Source organism: Meleagris gallopavo, chromosome 1 (genome assembly GCF_000146605.3).
Source record: "Meleagris gallopavo isolate NT-WF06-2002-E0010 breed Aviagen turkey brand Nicholas breeding stock chromosome 1, Turkey_5.1, whole genome shotgun sequence".
NCBI classification, from domain to species: domain Eukaryota; kingdom Metazoa; phylum Chordata; class Aves; order Galliformes; family Phasianidae; genus Meleagris; species Meleagris gallopavo.
In genome coordinates this window covers 182,296,020-182,318,795 of record NC_015011.2, presented here as the reverse complement: position 1 = coordinate 182,318,795, position 22,776 = coordinate 182,296,020, and the positions used below count along the sequence as shown (strand labels likewise).

The 22,776-nt window shown below is 42.9% G+C and overlaps 1 protein-coding gene across 1 annotated transcript in view; it reads left to right on the top strand.

The window, feature by feature from the left end:
• The first annotated feature begins 4,545 nt into the window (after positions 1-4,545).
• The window catches only part of UVRAG (UV radiation resistance associated), a 69,474-nt gene continuing 51,243 nt past the window's right edge, over positions 4,546-22,776 (top strand). Inside the window, exons 1-6 of the mRNA XM_010706136.3 lie at positions 4,546-4,560; positions 5,767-5,884; positions 7,121-7,155; positions 8,000-8,161; positions 9,091-9,165; positions 12,945-13,030. Of these exons, the coding sequence (XP_010704438.1) occupies positions 4,546-4,560; positions 5,767-5,884; positions 7,121-7,155; positions 8,000-8,161; positions 9,091-9,165; positions 12,945-13,030 (491 nt within the window). The remainder of the gene's footprint in view (positions 4,561-5,766; positions 5,885-7,120; positions 7,156-7,999; positions 8,162-9,090; positions 9,166-12,944; positions 13,031-22,776) is intronic.

Sequence of the window (22,776 nt, the reverse complement as noted above, 5' to 3'; positions counted from 1 at the left end):
TGTTTGTATGATTCACTCCTGCATCAAAGAAGCAGTTATGGGTTATTTGCTCCTCTTGCAAGGGAGTAAATACTGTCTATGCAAACTCAGGAAAAATGACAGTAATAGTGGATAGTATTTCTAGCTGCTGCTTCAAAGTCTTTGCTGAAGAGTTTTTAGGCTGTTTCGATCTTCCTGCATTGGTGAGCACAGATCAGTTCTGGGTGTGGAAGGAAGAAGGGTGAGGATGCAGAGGACTTTGTGAATTGTGAACGCTCTGAGCTCCCCCCACGTACTGATTTTGTTCTTTGTTGTCTCCTTGGTTTTGAGCTCTAAGAAAGATTCTCTCTATGAGGTTAAAGAGTGCAAAGGGAAGCTTTCTTGCTGCTGTTTTAATTAGTTTTAGAGGAGTTGTGCCATAGACTGGCACATTTTGTTGAATGTAACCTTGACTTCAGATGCTGCTATTCTTCAGTTCCCTGCTCAGATAATGAGACTCCACGCTAAGTACAGTTTTTTTTCTCTGGTTGTTTCTCCATGGGCCATCTCAAATCCAAGGGCTTTGCTTACTCTGCCTCCTTTGCTTTCTCCCTGCATCACTTACAGAAGCTTCAGTGTCCTTTGGACAAAGTCTTTGTGCTGACTGCCCTTGTAGAGCCTCTCAGTGCAGAAACAGGAGGAGCTGTGGCAGAGAATGAATCCCTGGAAGCCTTTATTGAGCTACAGCACGTTCAGGTGAAAGTTCAGAGGTCTGTTTTCCACCTCAAGCCAATCATTCAAAAGCCTTCCATATATGTAACTGTAAAAGAAAGGAAGAGCCTTTGTTTAAGGAATTGTGAGCTAAAATCCACGGTTATGTCTGTGTGTTTTTTTTTCCCTTCAGTTGCCTCTTCAGAAACACGAGAGAAGCAGCACAAAGTGCATTTTTCAACTGTTGCCAGAAAGCAGTTATTTGCTTAATAGTTATTTGCTTACTAACCTGCTATTGAATCCCATTGTTTGTCCTGAGTAAATTAAGATAAGAAGAAGATGCAGCTATGAGGACATCCACAAATGACTTGTTGACCTACTGATGGTTATGCAGCCTTAACACCTTCAAGTGCATAATGAAAAGGCATTAAAACAGAATTCCAGCAGTCCCTTGTGGCACATCCTATGAAATTGCCATTAAATGCTTCTGCTTTCCTTTTGAGGTAGGTCTGAAATCGTGTGTGATCCTCTTGACCCAGAGCTGTCATAAAATGAGCTGTGGAAAGTCAGTGTTTCATTGCAAAGCTTGTATGTAAATCATCTTGGCAAGTGTGGAAATTGGAGTACAAGCGTTTTTCTCATCCTTCCTTAAGTACTGTAAGCAGTGGTTTTAAGCAGCAGTGCCTCTCAATAGTATTTAAACTTTCCTCTGTGTGCTCTCTTGCTATTAAAGGCTTTGCATAGTGCAGCAAGGTGGACCAACTTTTCTGTGAGGAGCCCCAGTTTTATTGTAGTGCTTTGCATCAAATCAGGTAACTGAGGCAGCATGAAAATTACCTAAAGTTGAATGAAGTGTGAGTTCTTGCCTCCTGTCTGACTTCCAGCAAGTCAAGTCACGTGGCTGATAGTATTAAAGCTGGTAGAGGTAAGTGAAAGCAGGCAGGTAGTGAAAATCCGGGGAAATAGACAGTTGCCATATCAAGTTGCTGTGATCTAGTTACTGATGCTCGTTAGCTAAGCAAAGTTTGTGTTTCAGTAGACTTTGTAGAACTTGGTATCTCTGCCTTTTTACATTGAGCAGCCAACACCTGAGTGCTGAGAGCTGCACAAGCATCCAGGGACCCAGATTTTGCAAGCTCAGTTCTGTTGAGTTGGAAACAACTGGAATTGCTGTAGTCGCGTTTGTGTTGCTAACTAATCTTTGCCCCCTGCTTTAATGTTGAAATAGCTGGAGGGATTTTGCTTACATTCTTTCAGAGTCACTGTGGGTCATCAGACAAGCCAGGAGACTGGGAAAGCTGTGTAGAACCAGGTCTGTACCAGCTTGTGCAGAGCTCAGACCTGATCCTGGCCTGGAAAGAATTCATGGAATATCCAGAAAGGAAACCTCAACACTCTCATAGTAAAGAACTTCCCCTTGACACCCAACCTCAATCTTCCCTCCTTCAACTTCAAACCATTTCCCCTTGTCCTGCGGTTATCTACCCTTGTGAAGAGTTGACTCCCCTCCTTGTTTGTAGGCTCCCTTTAGAGTTGCAAAGGCTGCAAAGTCAGCCCACTGTCTTTTTCCTGATCACATCGTTCATACTTGAACATATCTGCATTTTTTTCTGCGCTCATTCTATTCCTGTAAGAGAACAATAAAGTGGCTAAGATAGAACAGAGAGTTCTGACTCTTGTTCTTGTTTTTGCTACCCATTATGTGACCTTGAGCAAATACTTAAATGTCAGGAATGCTTCAGGCTCCTCCAGGCATAGGCACTGTTCTCTGGCTGGTTGAGGGAGAGCTTACTACAAGAAGTAGCTTTGGGATGGCTGCACATTTGCCTTTGCCTTTCACAGTGTGTTTTAGATATGAGCAGGATTTCGACTGGATCTCTTTCCCTGGTTTGTGCCCACTTATTTTCAAGGTAGGTGGAAACACTAAGGTTTTCATGTAAGTCATTGTAGGGATGTTACGTGGCAATTGCTCTTACACACTTAGACTGGCAGTTAAATGATAACAGGCCTACCACGTGGTTTCACCGCTTCATTCATCTTTGGAAGTGAAATGCATATTTGGCTTATCTAAAGCATATCCTGAGCTATCAGCACAGCTGGCCTGTTCTAAGGTATGTGACTCATAAGGTTGACAAAGCATTTACCACATGTATTTATTTATTTTTTTTCTTTTAGCACCTGTATTTTGTTCTCTAAACCAGGCTTTATGGAATGGCTGCTCTGATTGCAGAGCATCTCAGCTTTATGGGTTCCCTTCTTGTGTTGAAGAGCTCCTGGTAGCGTTTATAAACACATGAATAACTAAACCTATCTCTAATGAGAAGCGACAGTTTTCTTTCCACTTCACCTGCGAGAAAAAGGAAATGAAACTCGGGCTTATTTGCAGCTGTTGTATTTGGGGTGAAGTGTGATGGGTTACTTCTCTATAAGAAGTAGCTTCTGCACTTGGAAAGGGGGCTGGTACCTGACCACAGACTGCTTTTTCCCTTTGCTCGTAGAAGTGCTGGGCTGTATGTGGCTCTGCTCATGTCTGGAGCTGGTGGTTTCACTTCAGCATTCAGCTGCTTGTCCCTGCACCAGCCACGCTGTGCACCGTGCTGAGAAAATGGTCTGGTGAAACCAACCCAGCCAAACAGAGCAGCTGCAAGGCCTTCGTGCAGAGTTTCGGTGCCTGGTTGAATGGTCTGTTGGATTTGCTTCTGTAGCTGTTGGTCTGCTGGCTAAAACTGTAACCTCACCCAGCCAAAGATAATTAATGAGCTCTGGATGCTGCTACTGTAGAGCTCTGAGGCATCGTAGGTTGGCTTGGGTTGGAAGGGATCTCAAGGATCCATGAAGCTTCAGTCCCCTGCCACATGCAGGGCCACCAACCTCCACATTTCAGAGCTGTCCGGGGCCCCATCCGACCTGGCCTTCAACACCTCCAGGGATGGACGGGGCATCCACAGCCTCTCTGGGCAGCTGTTCCAGCACCTCACCACTCTCTCTCTAAAAGAACTTCCCCCTGACATCCAACCTCAATCTTCCCTCCTTGGGCTTACAACCATTTCCCCTTGTCCTGCTGTTATCTCCCCTTTCCAGGAGTTGAATCCCTCCTGTTCATAGGCTCCCTTTAGGTCCTGGAAGGTTGCAGTGAGGTCACCTGCAGCCTTCTCTTCTCCAGGTTGAACAAGGAAATCAGAATAACGAGGTACATCCACAGTGAAGATGTGGTGGGCAAGTAGAAGGTTTATTTTCAGGCTCTGAATCCCTCTCTCTTTATTATCTCATACTTAGGAGCATAAACAAGGAAATTGTCTCTGTGATTGGAAGCCTGTTCCCTGCCTGGTGGGCTGACTGGGACAGAAGGGAGGAAGAACAAAGGCCAAGCTGGAGATTTAAATTGTGTTCTCACAGCCCAAAACAGAACATTCCCCCTCCAACTGGTTTGTAAGCAGTGAGACCTGAGGTTTTTACAATGAATTCCAGACTTTGGGTGCAAACAAGTCACGAAACACAGAGATAAGAACTTGGCTGTGCTCCCTAAGTAAGTGCAGGTCACGATGCTCTGGAGCTTGTAAAACAGAAGAGGAAAAACTTGTTTGACTTTGCTTGAGGGTGAATTCATTGTACCATATTGCTTCAACCTGTCACGCAATTAGCTTGTAATCCCAAAAGGAACTGGAGAAAGTTGCCCTTCTTGTCAAATGAACTGCTCTCTGGTTTAATTTCTTTGTTTTTTATTAATTGGGAAGTGAGCTTGGTCGGTGGTTGACGCTGCTGAAGCTGGGAGGTTTGACACATGAAACCTTGGCATCTTTCTTAAGGCACATCAGGGCACCGGTGTTTCTCTGATCAAACTACCCAGGAAACTGCACAGCTTTAAGATGAGGTCTAATGGATGACTTCCACGTAGGTTTGTAATGAAACATCCTTTCTGTCATCATTCTCAATACCAATTTCTAACCAAAAGGACTGTGTACTCTTGCAGTTAAGTGGCATAAAGTGCTTATTTTATTTTACATTGCGTGCATACCCTAGGGAAGTGGCTGGCCTGTGACATTTCTTGGCATCCCGTGGTTCATCCCATGATGAACCATTCTATGATCCTGTCCCAGGCTGCTCTTACAGCCTCATAAATGAGCTTAGCAGAAATGAGGCTAAAGCTAATCCACCTGTGGTTTTGAGTCTGCCACGTGAATAGAAATTGAATATTCTTTCAATGTTAGTTTTCCTTCCTTTGAAAGCGCATTCCTTTAGGATTAAGTGAGAACTTTAAAGCATAGTGTTGTCATTCCAAACCCAATGATGCCCATTGTTAAATACCTTTTAGGACAAACTGCATGTAGGCAAGCCTTGGGTAGGCCAAAAAGGATGGCAGCCATTGGCATCCCTAGGGGAGGGAGGCAAGAGAGTGGGTTTTGTAATGAAAGATTGATGAGAACATCAAAAATGGGTGCTGAGTTCACTTGAGTCTCTGCTACGCATGCTTTCCAAGTTGAAAGAGGAAGCAAAACCAAGCAGTAACTTCAGAAACAAAACTGCTTTGAGTAGTTAATGATAACCTAGGAAGGATAATTTTCCCTGAATTTCTGGATGTGTATCTCTGGTGTGCTTTGCTTTTTATTTAAGGGTGCTGCAGCAGTTCCCAGAGTTGCTGTGACTGCAAGGAGCCTCGTTCAGCCCATTACAATGGCAGTAGTTTGTTGGAGCTCCTTGTCTTCTAATTCCTCTTGGGCAAGCTTCAAGCTTGGCCCTGTTTCCAATGTGATGATGCTGCTGTTCTCTGCTAATACTGGCGTGTATTGCTGGGAAGTGATAGTTGGAGTGATTTAGATGTGTGGAGTAAAAGTTATGTACAGAACACGAGGAAGAATAGCACGTTCTGTGTATCACTTCTGCTTCAGCTGAGCTCGTGCAGGCTGGCTGCTGCTCATCCAGGCAGCTCATGATGACTTAGCTGAATGCTTATTGTTAACGTCGGGTTTCTGCCAAAAAAATTTGGGTGTTTTTTTTTTCTTGTGGGGCAAATCATTCAAATGCATACATAATGATAAGAAAAGCTTCATCTCAATCTTAAGTTCCTCGAACTATTCCTTATTTCCTTGTGTTTTTTAGCGCCGGCTTCGGCACCTTCGGAATATTGCTGCACGTAACATCATCAGTAAGAATGGTTATCGCCTCTTGGACACGTACTTCACTCTCCACCTGTGTGATAACACCAAGATATACAAAGGTAATCCAACCTTCGTGTCAGCTTTCTCACCAAGTACTCTTTCAGGACACTGACTCTGTATTCTTTTTTTTGCCTCATCAACTTGCTGCCACTACTCACCTCATTTTTATGAGCAGCAGAAGAGCACTCTTTAGTTTTCTGAACTTCATAAAAGCCTTTGGAGGAACCAAAGCAGTTGGCAGCTCGCGTAGAATCTCTTAAATAAACCTGTTGTTGTTGCTCTCCTTTCTCTCAGCTTAAACTTTGAATTTAAGGAATTTAGAAACCTACAATTTCACAGGAAAGCTTAAAGCTTCTGGACACCAGTTATTTTACTGAGCGTAGGTCAGCACTTGATTCCACTTGATTCCATTTCCCAAAATACTGCTGTCAGCCAATGGCAAGAAGCATCCATTCATCTGTTCTGCTTTCAACACTTGTGAATGTTAGAACTTGTTTCTGATGCTTTGCTTCCCATTGCAATCAATAGTTCCTCATTATGGAGAAAAGATTTTTATCTTCTTTTTGGATCTATCAACAGCTGAAGCCTTGGAAGTGAGTTTTGTTACACTCAGGTTTTAATTTGAGGTCACTGGCTGAAGGTTGTCTAACTTGAGCCTGCTGCATGGGCTTCTGTGATGGTTGTTTGAACCTGGAATGGGACGTTCTGGGTTGTCAAAGATTTTTCTTTTCATTTTAGTAAACTGAGGGGTTTTCTGTGAAGTCTGTGCTTCAGCCTCTAGTGCTGTCTGCTGAAAGACTCTTCTTTTGGCTGGGAGAGCCAAGGGCTGTGTGTCCCAGGAAGGCCAGGGTTCTTGACACCTCTGAGGTTCTCTCCTAAGCACCTGGAACACGTCACCCTTGCTCTTCAGGAATGTGGTGCAGTCACTTTATCCCTTCCCTCCTGTTAAATAACAAACCAGTCAAATGGGAAGTGGCAACCAAATCCTGTGAATTACTGGCCCACATTCTTTTCCCAGAAACCAAAGGCATGGGAACATCTCAGTTATAATGATGAAACTTAGTATTTAATAATGACTTATTTTAACAACGACTTCTAATAATTCAGTGAGTTCTCTTGCTTACAAGAGTTGGCTGCACTTTGAAGTCTTTCTTAGCAGTGTGTTCCCAACAGGCTACACCCATTAGCATGTCTATTTCAAGAGTGTTACTTGTTTGGGCTTTTTGTTTCAAATATGAAGACTTTTATTGGTGTTTAAGCTAATCTAAAAGTGTCTTTCACTCATTTTTCTTTAGAATTTTATAAGAGTGAAGTGATCAAGAATTCTCTGGTAAGTTATTTTCATATACAAGAAACTTTTCTTTTGACATTGTGTATTTGCCACAGTATATAAATTCCTCAGCTGTGGACTCTTAAACACGCATTTAAACTCTTCATTCCTTTTAGGAGCATCGCATTCTCCTCCTCCTCCTCAGGTTCTGTCCACAAAAGTTGGAACAGTGAGTTCAGAACAGTAGATCTGAGTGTTTGTTTTCACAGCTGTGGAACAAAGATCAGTTGGTACCTCTGCACATGGGACTTAACCTTCCCAGGATGGACCACTTTGATGTGAGAACTCTTTGGTGTCCAGGTTAAGCTTTACAACAGATAACTATTTCAAATGCTGAGGACACCAAACTGGCAAAGTGATGTTAATCATATTTTTATTGGTCTCAGACACTTCTTTCATTGTCATAAAGCTGTATGTATCATACCTAAGATCTGTTTACAGCTCAGCTCTTTCAAGGCTTGCCATCAGCATCAGTTGAGGAGGAGGAGGATGTGAACAAACCTGTAAATAAATTATGCCAACTTAATTATTGGGGAATAGGTCAGAGCTTCGATTCAGCTTTTGCAATGAAAGCTATACTTTTGGTTTTCAGAAGCTAAATTATAATGTGGAAAACAACACTGCATCCACTTGACAAGTGCTTGATTTGGCTGAACTCAATTAATGAAGTAATTGTTCAGAGCCTTTAATAGCTCTTGGTAAAAGCTGAAATGGCTGCCGTTCATGATGAAATGGATTTGTGTTAAAATCCTTCTTTGACATAAAGTGCTACATTCTAATATCATGCTTAGAGGTCGGGACTGTCAGCTTCAGTACCTCTTCTCCCCCCTTTGAATACCAACAGAATCCAACCTGGAGGAGTTTGGACTTTGGAATAATGCCTGATCGTCTCGATACGTCTGTCTCGTGTTTCGTTGTGAGGATCTGGGGTGGCAAGAAGGAGCACTTCCAGCTTCTGATCGAATGGAAGGTCAATCTGGATGGATTGAAGTACTTGGGACAGCAGGTAATGCAAAAAACAGTTTTTCTTCTACTTCTGGTTTAAAGAATTGTAACAGCTAGGTGAGCAAATACAGGTTATTCATGCATGGTGAGTTGGTCTTGGTAGCAGCCAACAGCTCTCACTCAGCTCCCCTCCCTCAGTGGTGGGTTGGGAATGGTCAGGAGAGCAAGAGTGAGGAAAAACTCATGGGTGGGTTGAGATGAAGACAATTTAATAAATGAGAGCAAAAAAAAAAAAAGGAGAGGGAGGAGGATGAAAAACAAGGCAGGATGTAGAAGCAGTCACTCAGCACCTCCCACTAGTGGTCTGATGCTCAGCCAGTCCTTAAACAACAGCTGCCTTGGACAGAACAATTTGTAGTTTGTTTTTCTGAGCGTGGTATTGCACAGCATATCATAGCCTTTGGTCAGTTCAGGTCAGCTGTCCATTCAGTAGCTTCCTTCAGTGTTCTGTTCCTTGTTGTTGGACAGAAGAAACAACTCCCTAAAGATTATTCTGTAGTGCGTGCCTTTATTGGATGTCCTTTACATTAACAGCAGGATGTCAGTTATAATAGTGAACACTGATTTTGTGTCTGCTATGACCACAATAGCCTACTTCTGAGTATCATTTTAGATATGACAATGTAAAGGCTGATTATTCTTGAGGCTTCTTTGATTGCTTTCCTGGTCTCTTTAATTTGCTGATAGCAACAAGAAGAAAGCAGCTCTGACCACTCTTTCTCATTCCAAGGTACGTGGCTGAACGTCTCAGGAACAGTTGTGAAAGCTGTGAAACAAATGCTTTTTCTGTGGTTAAATTCAGTTTGCTGTCAGGTTTCTTCTTCTTCTGAGCTATGAAACTGCATTTCATCATCAAACAGAGGGCTTTATGCTCAGCTGCAGTGCAAAACCATAGGAAGTTGACCTTTAAAATCATTTCTTTTCTTACAGATACATGCAAGAAACCCAAACGAGATTATTTTTGGTCTCAATGATGGTTATTATGGAGCTTCATATGAACAGAAGGTGAGGATATCATTTACATGTTCAGGCTTGTCAGTTACTGGTGATGAGCTGAAATTCAATTTCTAGACTGAAACTTTCATGCTTGGATGCTCAAAACATTAAAATGTTTTTGAGAAGGCATACTTTCTTGACATGATGGATTGGAACTGTTGCTTCTGTTGCTTGTACATTTGAGCAGTTCATGCGAGACTTAGAGCTTACCAAAGACCTAAGGAATCCTGATTACTGAAAATAAGCTTTGATGTTCTCTTTCTTGAGGCAGGCATTTCATTCAAATTTAAAGCATCTCGAAAGCAAGGAGACTAATTTTGGTCTCTTTTTTTAAAAATATTTTTCTCTTCATTTTTATTTTTGTTGTCTTTCCTTGTAGTTTATTCTTGCTGCAGGAATTAGAAGCTTCTGTCACCCTGCTCTGCAGCTGCTGGTTTCTTTTGGTCAGCTCCTCAACCAAACTGTGTTGTATAATACACACCTCCTGTATGCAACTCACTTGTCTGCAGTTCAAGCCAAACTAATTGGCACTAACTCTTCCTGTAACTTTCAGAAGCTGTGTGTACCTGAGGAATATTTCTATTCTTAACAGTTAATCTCTAGTTTTAATGCTAGATGTTCTGAATACGAAACAGCCTCACTTTGGTGGGTATACTAGCTATTATTACCAAGCACTACCTAAAACCTTTAGGAAGGGATTCTTTTTGTCAGGTGCGTGTCTCTGTTCCTATAGAACCTAAATGTGATACCTTTCCTCTTTGGCAACATCAGTGTTCTCTGATTTCTGAAGGTGCTTTTTCACTTTTATGGAACTTACTTACTGGAACTTACAAAGCCTTCTGACTGCAAATGTGCCCAAATGCCATTCTGCAGGTCTGTTGCAAACCAGGACACAGAGGCAGTGTCCTGTTAGTACATATCTCCTTAGGAATACTGACAGTAGTGTTTTCCTAACTCAGTTTCTCCCATTGCTTCAAAGAATCCCTATTTATTTAACTATCCTTTGAACTACTGTGGAAACAGCCAGACTAGATTTATAAATTCTTACAAGAATGTGCATTTTATTAATGGGAAGAATAAATGTTTGATTCTGAATGTCCTTTTCATTAAAGAAGACTACTGAGCCAAAGGAAGGAAACTTGGAATGAAACATTCTGGAGACTTCTTATGAACTCTGTTTCAAAATATGTTAGAGATTTACAGCTGAGCATGACTTGATCCATAAGATGCATGCTCCCATCTTCTGCCTTGCCAACTCCTCTGTGACAAAAGGGGTGGGAGCCTGGAAGCTACTGCTGCAGAACAGTCTGAAGTAGGACAGAACATTACGTGCTGCCACAATTATTTTTCTTGATTAAAGCTGGCAGCCTCCTGATCAAATTGATATAGCCCTGATGATCAAACAGTAAGAACAGTGTGCCCATATCAGCTAAATGGATAACTTTGAACTCAAAGCACTGGAAATTTACATCTTTGCTACGTGATGCACGTCAGCTGTTGTTTTAGAACCTTCCAGCCAGCTTTCCTGTAAGGTAACCTTCAAAATACATCTTTGTGCTCAGAATTCTTGCTCTGTATGAAACTCCTGTGCTGTAAATTGGGGAAGCAGAAAACTGTAGCATTGCACTGGTAGAGAAATGTGAGGCTTACAGCTCAGTGTCAGAACGGATATACTCTGCAAGCTTTGTCCCTACTCACATCTGACTCTCCACAGAGTTGTACTTCCAACTTCTGCTTTTGTTCAAGGCTTTGTTTGGTTATTTTGATAGCATTGTAGTGACTTTCTTAAAACCATCTTTCTCCTCCGTTTCCTTCCCTGCCTTCCTGGCTTTCAGATTTTTTTCCAACCCTTGGATGCTTGTTGCTAACTGACACACAACACTTTCCCTTTGTTCTTGCAGTCGTATCTTTTCAACAGGTGCATTTGGGGAAGCAGGGATGGCTTTCACTCAATGACCAACTGGCTGTTGATTCCTTAAAGAACTACTAGTAGAGCTAGCAAGTACAGCTCTGGGTAACTCAAAGCATTTAGCAGTGCTGAGGGATAAGATGGACAGAAGAGTGAGTGATTTTCTTCAGGCTTTACTGAGCTGCAGCTCTCTTTCCAACAATCAAGCAGTAAGACCTTTGAAGAGCTTTCTCTCTTTAGAGTACAGTCTACATCAGCAGGTACTACAGGTACAAACCCTGCATCTACCTTTTTTCCCTAATGCAGCTGGATCTCAGCCACGTTACAGAAATAAAGCCTTTGTGTGCTTGTTGTAAGTACATGTGCCTGTATCTGTAATATATGTTGCAGCAGAGAAGCAGACAACTCTACTTCTAAAGAGCAAGTCTATTCAATAACTAAGCTTGAAACCTTTCCTTTGCCCAGAGATGTGGTGGGTGCCCCATCCCTGGAGACATTTTGTGTCCCTGTGCACCTGATGGAGCTTTGTGTGTCCCTGTTCCTTGCAGGGGAATTGGACCAGATGGCCTTTATAGGTCCCTTCCAGCTCTAAGGATTCTGACTCGATTCTGTGTCCTGCAAATTACCTCAGAGTAGAACAGGTTGTGTAGAGCACTCTGTCTGTTTTATTGGGCATTTCTTTTCCCTGTGTTTTCATATGGGGGGGGGGGAAAAGAGAAGGCTACAACAAGCTATTGGGCTGAGCTCTTTTCATCCTGCAGCCAGGTGATTCCAGGCTGCTTCACTTATTCTCTGGACAGCTGTGTGCCTTGCTTTTGGAAGGCACTGTTTCTTAAAACAAGATCAACTTTGTGGGTGAAAAACACTTTCAGTTTTCCACCTAGCTGATTCAGGGATTAAGCCATCTTTCTTATGACTTTTTTTTTTCTTCTGGGGCTGCAAATACAAACTTCAACATGTAGTATCAAAAGTCTTGAGAACAGGAATGAGGAGCAGGGGGGCGGCAGCTGATAGGGTGCCTCTATTGCAGTGTGATGCATAATGTAACACATAAATCTTCAGATTCCTCAGATGGAACCTTATATTTGGCAGAAAGGGATGGCTGCTGTGTGGCCTGTGGCTCTTGCAACATTTAGGTGTTGAAACTTAACTGCATTCCAACACCTTCTATATGGGAACAGCCTGTAGAGGCAGGTGAAGAATATATAAATAGGGCTTCTTGCAGTTGTATCCAGGTACATTGGTGTCACCTTCTATTTTAGCATACTTTCTGTACTGAAATGAATATTCATTACTTTTTTTTTTTTCCTGCAATCTTTCACGTTTCTGGCAATGCTGCTGGATTGTTGGACCTGCTTTGCTTTGTCCTGTTAAGAAACAGTTCAGAGTCATCGTGGCCTTTTACAGCACTTGTGTGGCTATACCTGATAAGGAGAAGTTTGGACCTTTCCAGAGTGAAGAATTGCTTGTTGGACTGTATTGTTCTGGCCTTGTTGATCTCTTAAGAATGACACACAGTTACTGTAACTTCCAGGAAGCATTCTGTATCTGAAAACTTAAGATTTGATCTTGTAAGCATCTTCTAAGTGAAAGGAGGGCTTTATCAGTCAAGAAAATACACTGTGCCTAGAAAACTGTTAATGACACTGTGTTAATGACCTATATCATTGTATAGCTAAGTGTAGTTGCAGCCCAGGCTTGAGCTGCCACTGTTGCCTTCTTGAATGACTTCTACCAACAGAATGTAAGCTTGTATGAAGGTGCATTTAAAACACATTAAATTAACACATAAATTCAGGATTATCTGATTGATAAGATAAGCTTGTAGTCCAGATGGAAGCATTTCTGATTTCTAACTGTTCTTGTTTTGCCTTTTAAGGATCACTCAGGTACCCTGAAGAACAGCCTTCTCCAGGTGGATCAGAACTGTGTTCGTAACTCTTACGATGTCTTCTCTTTGCTTAGGTAAGGATGTTGAAAATACTCTTTCAAGCCATTTTAGAAAGAGCCTTTCCAAGTATTCAATCCATCTTCTGGGTTTAAATGTGTAAGGGGTTATCTGGGTAGGGTGGATGTACTGCTGGTGGCGAGAGATCATGCATCTTTCTTGCTGTCCTTGCTACTAACGATGAACACTTGAGCACAGTGGTGTTGAACTGCCTGCAGAGCTTGCCTGTGGACTGCTTTGCAAGTGTTGAAATCATGAAGCTTCTTTGGTAGGGAGTTTCTATGGAAAGCCCTTTGTTTTCCTCAACAAAATGAAAACTGTTTTAAATGAATGTAAAGAATGAAATCGAAGCACCCTGCTAAAGTTTTCTTGGTTGATGCCACAGTTGGGACAAAATAGCTGCACTATTTTGTTTCTGTTGAACTACTGAACTGAACCTGTGTTTTGCATAATCCTCCCATTAATTCAGAAGATAACTGCTCAAGATGCAGTTATTTTGGTGTGCAGTATAGAACCGGTGCTATAGCTGCCCACTTTTGGTTGGTGACTTAGCTGCCTCTCTGCTTATGGAAAAACACGGGATGTGGGCGTGAATGTTGTCAAAATGGCCTTTTTCAGACCTGTTTTAATATAGGAGTTCAAGAATAATAGCTGTGGTGAGGTATAACAGAGTGGTGAGGTATAACAGAGGGTTTGTAACTCTACAGTTGGATTTGAGGAGTAAGCTGCATTTAAAAGGCTTCTTACAAGGCAGCTTGTGAACTTTGGTTCTGTAGCAATAACAGCAGGCAAACGAGATCCTTTAGGAGCAAATGCTGAGTGTGCTTTCAGAAGCGATGGGGAAAACATTCGGTTTCATGCTGTGGAAGTTGTCGTTTGGTGGCGTTGGCAGTAGGTGTCACCCTTGTCTGCGGGAAGGGATGGCCTTAAATCTGAAGAGAAGGTAGGAAAAGTTAACTCTGGGTTGTCGTTATTTTTTTTATAAGCTCTCTTAAAATTTGTGTGCTGTTTCTTGACTTTCTGAAACTAAAGGCTACCTACAAAACTTGTGCCTTCTGTACAAAACGAGCAGAGGGATTGTTGGGAAGTTCTGGTTACATTCAGGCACAGTCCATGGAAAGAAAACTCATACTACCTGATGTTAAAGCCTTGGTTAAACAGAAGACAAGTGTGTACTGGTCATGCATTTTATTTTTTTTTCCTTATTTCCTTGTGAATCACAATGCAGAAAAAGAAACAGTTGGTCTTGGACTTGATGGACAGCAGCCCTGCTGCTAATACGTATCAGTGGATTCTGCATGCTTCATCAGGGAGTACTGCATTGCCTCGTTGCAGAAGTTGAAATTCACAACTGGTGGCCTTACCTCTGGGTACTGTGTTTTCCTGCTTCCCTCCTAGTGGGAAAATTCTTTGGGAACTGAGGCAAAGTTCTCTGTGTAGCCCTGGATCCTCCCTCTTATCTTGTGCATGAAGTCAGGTTTTCTTTCTCTGTATGCTTTCTCTATTGCTGCTTCCCCATGACACCTCACTCAAAAGACTGATGATAGCATTTCTTCCTTTCTAATCACCTTCAGTCCCTGTTTGACAGCTGTGCTATTTCTCCTACCAGGCAGTCTGGTTTGCCACCTCTTCCAGGAGTCCAGGCCTGAACAACCAGCCTGTAAACTCTTTCCAAAGATGGTTTTTGTGAGCACGTTCCTCCTAGAACCAGAAGAGAGGTGCAGGCACAAGCTGAGCTGTGATTCATCTGACAGGATGTATGCTTTGGGAGGAAATGAATTCCTGCCTGCCTGCTTCTGTCCACTGACTATAAAGAGAATAGGGAAGTGTCTACTGCAAAGGTTTGCATCTGCTCACATAAATCCCACATTTTGAAGACTTTTCCTCGTTATATGGTGTATTTGTTTGTAGTGAAACCTCACAGCTTGCACATGTGGCTTCCCAGTGTAGGTTTTTTTTTTTTGCCAGATTGTGAATATGGAGAACAGATTGTAATGAGTTTTGTTTTAATTTCTCAAAGGAAGAAGCAGGTCCTGGTGATGCTACAGTCTGTATTGGAATTATTCTGATGGTACAATACCAACAGGTTTGCAACATGAAGATTGAGACCATCTCCCAGTTCAGTCCTTCCTCTTGAAAACTGCAAAATGAGAAGATCTTCTTCAGCTGTCAGAACTGCTTTTTCTGGGGTGAAGAAATGGTTTTTATTTTTAGTTTTCAGATGAAATGAATAGCTAAAGCTTATGAAGCTGGTGAATAAGCCTTAATGAAAAACACGTGCTTGGCTCCAATTATGTTGATTAAAAAAAAATCAATTAGAAATGCTAGAGAGTGTGAACAGTAGAAAAACTGGAGCGTTAGATTAAAAGGGTGCCTGTGTGCTCAGATGCTTAATTGCATGGATTTACGAGTTAATTAAGCAGGAAGAAAAGTTAGACAGCTTAGCTTTACACAAGGAAGCGCTCAGCACCTCTGTAGCTGATGAACCTTCATGTTTTGGTGAGTGGACAAGATCCTGAGGCAGCCATGGTGCAGCTAATAAGCTGTTCACACCACATGGAAATGGCAAATGTTCTTACAGTCATTTGTTTATGAAGAAAGAAGGCTGAAATGCTGAAGATTTTTTTTTCTTCCCCTTGGCCACGTTGTCATATTTCTGAACAGAGCTCACTTCAAGGCTTTCTAAGTATTCTGTAGCTGGTAGTAAGAGGCTCTATGGTAACATGGTTCACTTTTCAGAGCCCACTCAGGATGGGTCACTTCTATCTGAGGTCATATTGTGGATGTGTGCCTCTAATCGAGCTCTCAACATGTGCAGTACTGATAGGAATCGATTTAGATTTACTCTTCACTCAGGTTTTTTTGGCCTTTGAACTTTGGAGAATAGTGTTTTCCGTGTTAAGTGGTATTGGGAAGATGGGATATGCTGACAATTGCTACAGAAAAGGCTTAGGCCTGTGGGTTAAAATCTCTCCTTCAGTTCCTAAATACAAAAAATCAGTGTCTTGTGTCCTACATTTGTTCTTGCAGCCTGGTCTGGTGGTTGGCAACTCTGCATGTAGCAAGGGATCATTGTGTCCTTTTTAATCCCAATCTGGGGAACTAGAGTAATTCCAGGGAGCACATAAGCTTTCATTAAACAAAACATCTCCCAGTTCTGCTGGTAAGAGAATAAATTTGGCTGCAGTGTCCCGAGCAGCTAAACTTGGTTTTTCAAAGCAGGTCAAAACACCACATGAGCAGCTCTGCTGTTTTTCATGTTCCAATAACAGCTCAACTTCACTGAGCTTAAATGGCCAAAGGTGGGCAGTGACAAGACACTGCTTGGAGGGGGAACAAAGCTCAGCTTTTCAACTATTACTTCCTTCCTAGAGGCAGGGAAATGTATGAGCCACTTCTTGGACTGAATCAAATGAGCAGCTGTGCAGTATTGAACCTGGTCACGTTAATCATAAAACCACAGAATGGCCTGGGTTGCAAAGGAGCACAGTGCTCATCCAATTCCAACCCCCTGCTGTGTGCAGGTCACCAACCAGCAGCCCAGGCTGCCCAGAGCCACATCCAGCCTGGCCTTGAATACCTGCAGGGATGGGGCATCCACAGCCTCCTTGGGCAACCTGTTCCAGTGTGTCACTACTTTTTGTTTAGCTCTACCTCGCTTAGGAAAGAAGCTTTTTAATAAATGGATCAATTGGTGATTAATTCCTTCTGTCTTTAGCAGCAGCTATAACTAACAGAATCCTTCCTGGAGTTAATCCCTGAGATGAGGAACAAAGAGACCAAGAATGCAGTCAGTGGAAGCAGTTCAGCATCCATGGAATTACATGAGCCGATCAGGGTAACTGACCTTGGGCACCTTGGTAGATGTGTGGTAGGAAATGAGGGAGCATAAAAAAGATTTTTGCATTTTAAAATACGCCCTGAGAATTATGTCTTCTGTTTCTAGCTTTTCTTCCCCTTCTCTCTTCTTAGAGAAGGATCCCAATTCATAGCCGTGACCAAAGCCTTCTTACATGTTTTTGTGCAATGGCCAGACTTGATGTTTCTAACTGGGGAAGATTTCCACCTGGAAGACTTGGCTCTCTGCACTGTGTAGGCAGCCAAGGCAAGGCAGGCATCCCCTTGGCTTTGGACACGAGCACCCAGATGGCTTAAAGCCAGCATAAATAAATATGAACTGTAATCAGACCTCTGGAGTGCCTCTGTGTAGTGCAGTGAGCAGTGTTGAAATGGCTGAACCTATCAGGTGCGATCTCCTTTCACCTTCAAACTCACGTGGGTCAGAATTGTGGGGTAGCATCTTCCTGGGATGGGAAGTAGTGATGGAAATGGAGATCTGTGCTTTTTGAGAGGCTTGTTAAGGATTTACATCTGTAACATCACAATTTGAGACAAAGCACTTCCCAGGCATTGCACTCGTGTGGTGCTAAGCTATCTGGACACTGTGACTAATCAGTCATCAAAAGAGTCAATTTCCAAGCCTGGATTTTGCCAAAATCTGTGGAAGAGAGCAGTATGGTTCATAGCAAATTGAAACAGTCCATGAAGCCTAAGAGAATTTTTTTGTACGTTAACATAAATGGAGGATTGGTGATCATTTTCTGCTGTTAGCCTTATCTTCAGCTTCCCTTGCACACCATGTGAACAGGTCTGCTGGGACTCTCCCTTATTTTTGGTATGGCCATAAGGACAATACACTAATTTCCTTCCCTCACCCTGGGTAACAATCTCAATGAAGGTTTATATCAAGAATAGCTCACCGCATCAGGGAAGGTCTGTGCTATGTTGTGACTGAGAACAAATGCAACGGGTTAAAGATCTCTCACTGGGAGAATGCTGAGAGCAGCGTGGGGGCAATGCTCCTGTATGGAGCAACTGCAGAATAGTTCTGTAAGAGCTCAGGCCATCCCTCTGCTCTTTGTCTTGTGGTAGATCTCGACTTCGGCTATAGTAGAGATCTGTGAATTAACGTAAGGCTGCTAGAAGCCTCGGGTTTTGTGCCTGCATTACTGGAGGAAATGGTTCATGCTCCACTTCCAGGCTTTCTCCTTTTCTGCTCGCAGCCCACGCTGTAGTGAAGGTGATCTATACTTTGGCTCCTTTAGATGCTCCTCCTTCTGGAGGCCTCCCTGGCTGCCCATTTGATGGGTTTTGTGTTTTTTTTTTTTTTTCCCTTCTCCAATTGCAAGTAGCTGAAAGCATCCACTGTTGCAGTGTCCACATGGCCTTGATTATTCAGCCATTTAATTCGAGTCCTACCTATGGAAGTCAACTTAAAACCATTTGAGAGGATGATGGAAAGAATCTGTTCTTTGAAAGCATCTTCTGTGAGTTCCTTACGACGCTGACTCTTGCAGAGGTTTAATGCTGTAAATAAACGAGCCAGACTTGCATCTTATTCCCTACTGCCTTCTCTTGTCTTCCATCTGCTTTTGACAAATTGTAGGAGTAGGTTCCCAAGGAAAGTGGGAAAGGGAGTATATGATTATAAATTAAGAGAGTTTTTTTCTTATGGGAAAGTAAATGTAGACAGTGACGGTTTAAGGGGCTCTGTAAGAAATATGCTACAGCTGCCTGGCACTGCCTGTAATCTAATCTCTGGTCTGATTTAAAGAAGTATGTGTTACATTTCTTTATTAGGAAAGTCTTGGCTTTGTTTAGTAATAGGTTGGAGTATTATACTTCCAGGATCCTACATCTCACCAACGGCCAGAAGCAATCTGTTCTGTTTTTAAATCCCTGGTAGTAATTCTCAGTTTAAATTTAGGCTCGTTGTTGTTCTGGCAAATGAGACTTGAGGCATTTGTTTCTCTTGAGAAGTAGGGTAGTATGTGACTGCTGTCATTAATTGATGTATTTATGGCTTCAAGTTCCACACATGAAAAATCCAGATGACTGATAGAAGCAGATATTTGGAGTGTATGGTGGAACTACAAAATATCAAATGTTGAATAAAGCTGAGGCTTTTCATTAATGTAAACATAAACATATGTTAGCTTAATAGGCAGAACCATCGGTGGACTCCAGCTTTTTTCTTTTTTTATTTCACTTGGAGGATACAGCCTTTTGGTACCTAAAGGGAGCCTACGGACAGGAGGGGAGTCAGCTCTTGGAAAGGGGAGATAACAGCAGGACAAGGGGAAATGGCTGGAAGCTGAAGGAGGGAAGATTGAGGTTGGATGTTAGGGGGAAGTTCTTTATGGAGAGAGTGGTGAGGTGCTGGAACAGCTGCCCAGAGAGGCTGTGGATGCCCCGTCCATCCCTGGAGGTGTTGAAGGCCAGCTTGGATGGGGCCCTGGGCAGCCTGGGCTGCTCTGAAATGTGGAGGTTGGTGGTCCTGCCTGTTGAAGGATGGTTGGAGCTTCGTGATCCTTGAGATCCCTTCCAACCCAGCCATTCTGTGATTCTATAACGATACAGCAGAGTGAAAGGAAAGTGGTTCAGATGAAGCTTCAAGTAAAGTTACTGCAAGCTGGAAGAGGACAAACGTGGCATCACAGCACGTTCCCAGGCTGTTGAAGTTGAGTTAAGTTGGACCCTTGTGCTGTGCCATCTTCGGAAAGTTGGGAGAACTGCTTTATTGTGTTAACAAGACTAGAATGTCATTGCTCAGAAGTCATGTAATAGTGAAGAAGTTCAAAACTTGCCAGGTTTTTTTTCCCAGGTTTGTACCCAGGTTGAGTTAATTGCCAGAACATCAAATCTAACCTTAAAGATGCTCGAAGATATGAAGTGACTCAGGTTTTTATTGGCAGAACACTGGGTGAGTACTAGAATGGTTTCAGATCTTAAAGCCAAGCCGAAAGGTACTTTTTGGGGGGAGGGAGAGGAAACACTTGAAAAGCATTGAAGAGATGCTCAGAGATGTGGTGCCCAGAGAGGTGGGGGTGCCCTTTCCCTGGAGATGCTGAAGGTCAGGCAGGATGAGGCTCTGAGCACCTGATGGAGCTGTGGGTGTCCCTGTGCATTGCAGGGAGTGGGACCAGATGGCCTTTAGTGGCTCCATCCAACTCAGACCGTTCTATGAATGCCCCAGTGAGCCCAGATTTCATCAATTCAGGAACCAGCAAACAATGAAGGAAGATGTGGAATTTTTACCTGCAGGTTCTTTTTAAAGCAATGCTGTAGAGGCAATTTTTTTTTTTTTTGCCTTTAAATTGCAGTACGTGACTGATGTTTTTGTATCTATTTCACTTTTCTTCAATCCAAAGGAAGAGAGAGTACTTTTATCTTTGCAGACTCTCAGAAAGCACGTGGTATGAGAATGGAAGGAGGACAACAGCTTCACACATCTCCCCTTCCAAACTACATTAGGGTGGCCTCTCCGGCGAGGAATTTTAACGTCTGCTTTCATCTCACTGCTTTCCCAGGCAGCAGTGTGCAACTCACCTGATCTTGGGCAATTGCACAGCAGCTCTCAGGATCCCAAACAACAGCAGTAAATCTATCAAAGTTATGTTCCTGTTACTCTGCTGCTGGCTGACCATGGCTGTGAGCTGCTGTGGGGACGCTGCAATGACGACACTGTTGGCTAAGATCTCTCTTTAAGAAAGCTTGAGTTTCTGCTGTAACTTTCTTGGCTTCCCTGACCATCGATGGGAATTTGATGGCAGGCCAAGAGCCTCTCAGAGCTCTGAATTAGCTCTTAAAGTGCTGTGTAAGTGCTAATTTTAATAATAAATAATAATAAAAATCACTTAAATGATCTAGGAAGAATCCTGCGTTGGCTGATATCGCGTAGATTATTGCCATCAGTTGGCTTGTAGTTGTCAATTACTAAACCCATTTGGATTGTACTCAAGGCACACATTGTGCTAACTTTAGGCTCTAGCTTTGGCCACGTGTGCAGATGAGAAATGGGAACAAGATGTGGTCTATTAGCACTGAAATTCATCTCCATTAATTATATCTCAATTTTAATCCAGATTTATGGCCTGCATTTGGTGTTCTGTGCATTGCTGCAGTCGTCGTTGACTTCGCTGAGGTCTGTTGTGCACGTGGAACTGATAGGCAGAGTCTCCAAACTGGTGTTCTTATGGCTTAGCTTGCATTCCTGCAGTTGGATGACCACAGGTTTCCATGTGGGTGCAGGTAGGGGGTTTTTTAGCTTGGGAGAGGAGAGTTCTGCCTCTTGCTGCCTTTGTGACGTGAAGTCCTCGCAGTTTTAATCTCAGAGAGCCCAGCTGCAGGTGTGACTGTGACCTTATTGTTACTGCTTTGAAGCTCTTGGGACAATTGGAGCAAGGATGAAGGTTTGCTGATATTGCTTGACTCAGTGCAAGTGGCAGCATTTGACACTGAGGCGGCCAGGTTGAACTGCAGGATCTCTTTATCTTGCAAGGAATGACAAAATGATCTTTGGCTTAAACACAGACAATTGCTGAACTGTTTTGTGCAGCAGGCTCTAGTTTGAGAATACGCTTTTAGACAGGGATTCATCAAATTGAAGTATCCTATAGTATGTATTGGTTTAAGAGCCAGCCTTTGATAGCTGTTTGTTCCTCACTCTCGGGTGTGGGTAGGACTCAAGGCTGTTATAAAACTTACAGGTTCTTCAGCTGAGCATTAATGTGGCAAACAAACCTCTGACAGTCTGTTAGTTTTGTGAATGCTCCTTTGATGGCTAAACCACATCCCAGCAGTGGGATTTTACTGTGTGAGTGTTGCAGCAAGCGGGGCTGTGCTGCACTGAGTGCCTAACAGTGTTCTTCCCATAATAATATCAGATGAAGAGGAGAGAAAGGGAAAGGTATGTTTCATTCTGCTATTGCTCTTAGCCCTGAGTAAGAATTTCTAATGTCTGGAAAGAAAATATTCCAGACCTTTGGAATGGGGCAGGCTGGAAACTGTTGGGTAGGAGGCTTAGATCCTGCTGTGTGAAGTCCAGGTGTGTTGGGGAAGGTGGGAAGGGGATTCCCAGTAGGAAATACACGTTTTTGAGAGGTCTTATGCCTCCAAAAGGGTTGTGAAACCAAGCCCGTGGGTGATCTGGAGCTGTAGGCTTCAGAGATTTGGCTCCTGTGTGCTGGTTTGCTGGGCTTAGCTGGGTTAGGTGCTCACACTGATTAAACTGATTCCTAATGGGTGCTGCTGAGCAAAGTTGGGATGCTAAGGGAGGGTGGTGTGAGAAGCAGTGCTTTGTGATAACCTCATGGTTGAGGCACGTGGCCTGGAGATCTTGGTCTTACTGCATGCAGGCCATTGGAAGCTGCTAGCCTGAAGCTTTACGTAGCTGTGCCTCAGTTGCTCCTAAATCTGGAAGGTATTAGAGACTGTAAAAGGAAGGAGCTGAGCAGCCTCTTCTCTATGCTGTCATGCTTTGGTCCTTGGCTCACGGCAAATGTGTAATGATCCTTTAGTAAAATTCAGTGCTCCTGTAAAGGGACAGAAATCTTTAATTTGGCTGAGCAGAGGTGCTCATTAAAGCACGTATTAGAACAGCCTGGTGAAGTGTTTGCTTAATGCATTGGGTAACTGCCCACTGTTTTACTGTTCTGAGCAGACCGTGGGTAAACTCTTACTCCAGCAGCACGAATAGCATCTTAACAAAAGGAGGAGTTGATTGCAGAGCCCTGATTGGGAAGACTGCACCTGGGCTTGCACAACAAGTTCTGTGTCTTCAGATTGATTCTCATTTCCTCCAAGAAATATGCTAATTTCCAATCTGTGCTCATTAGTTTCAGGATGTTAACGACTCCTAGATCTGTCTTTTCCCATTGCTTTCCTCTGTGTTTCCTTCAATAGGAGGTGGCAGTCTGAGTTC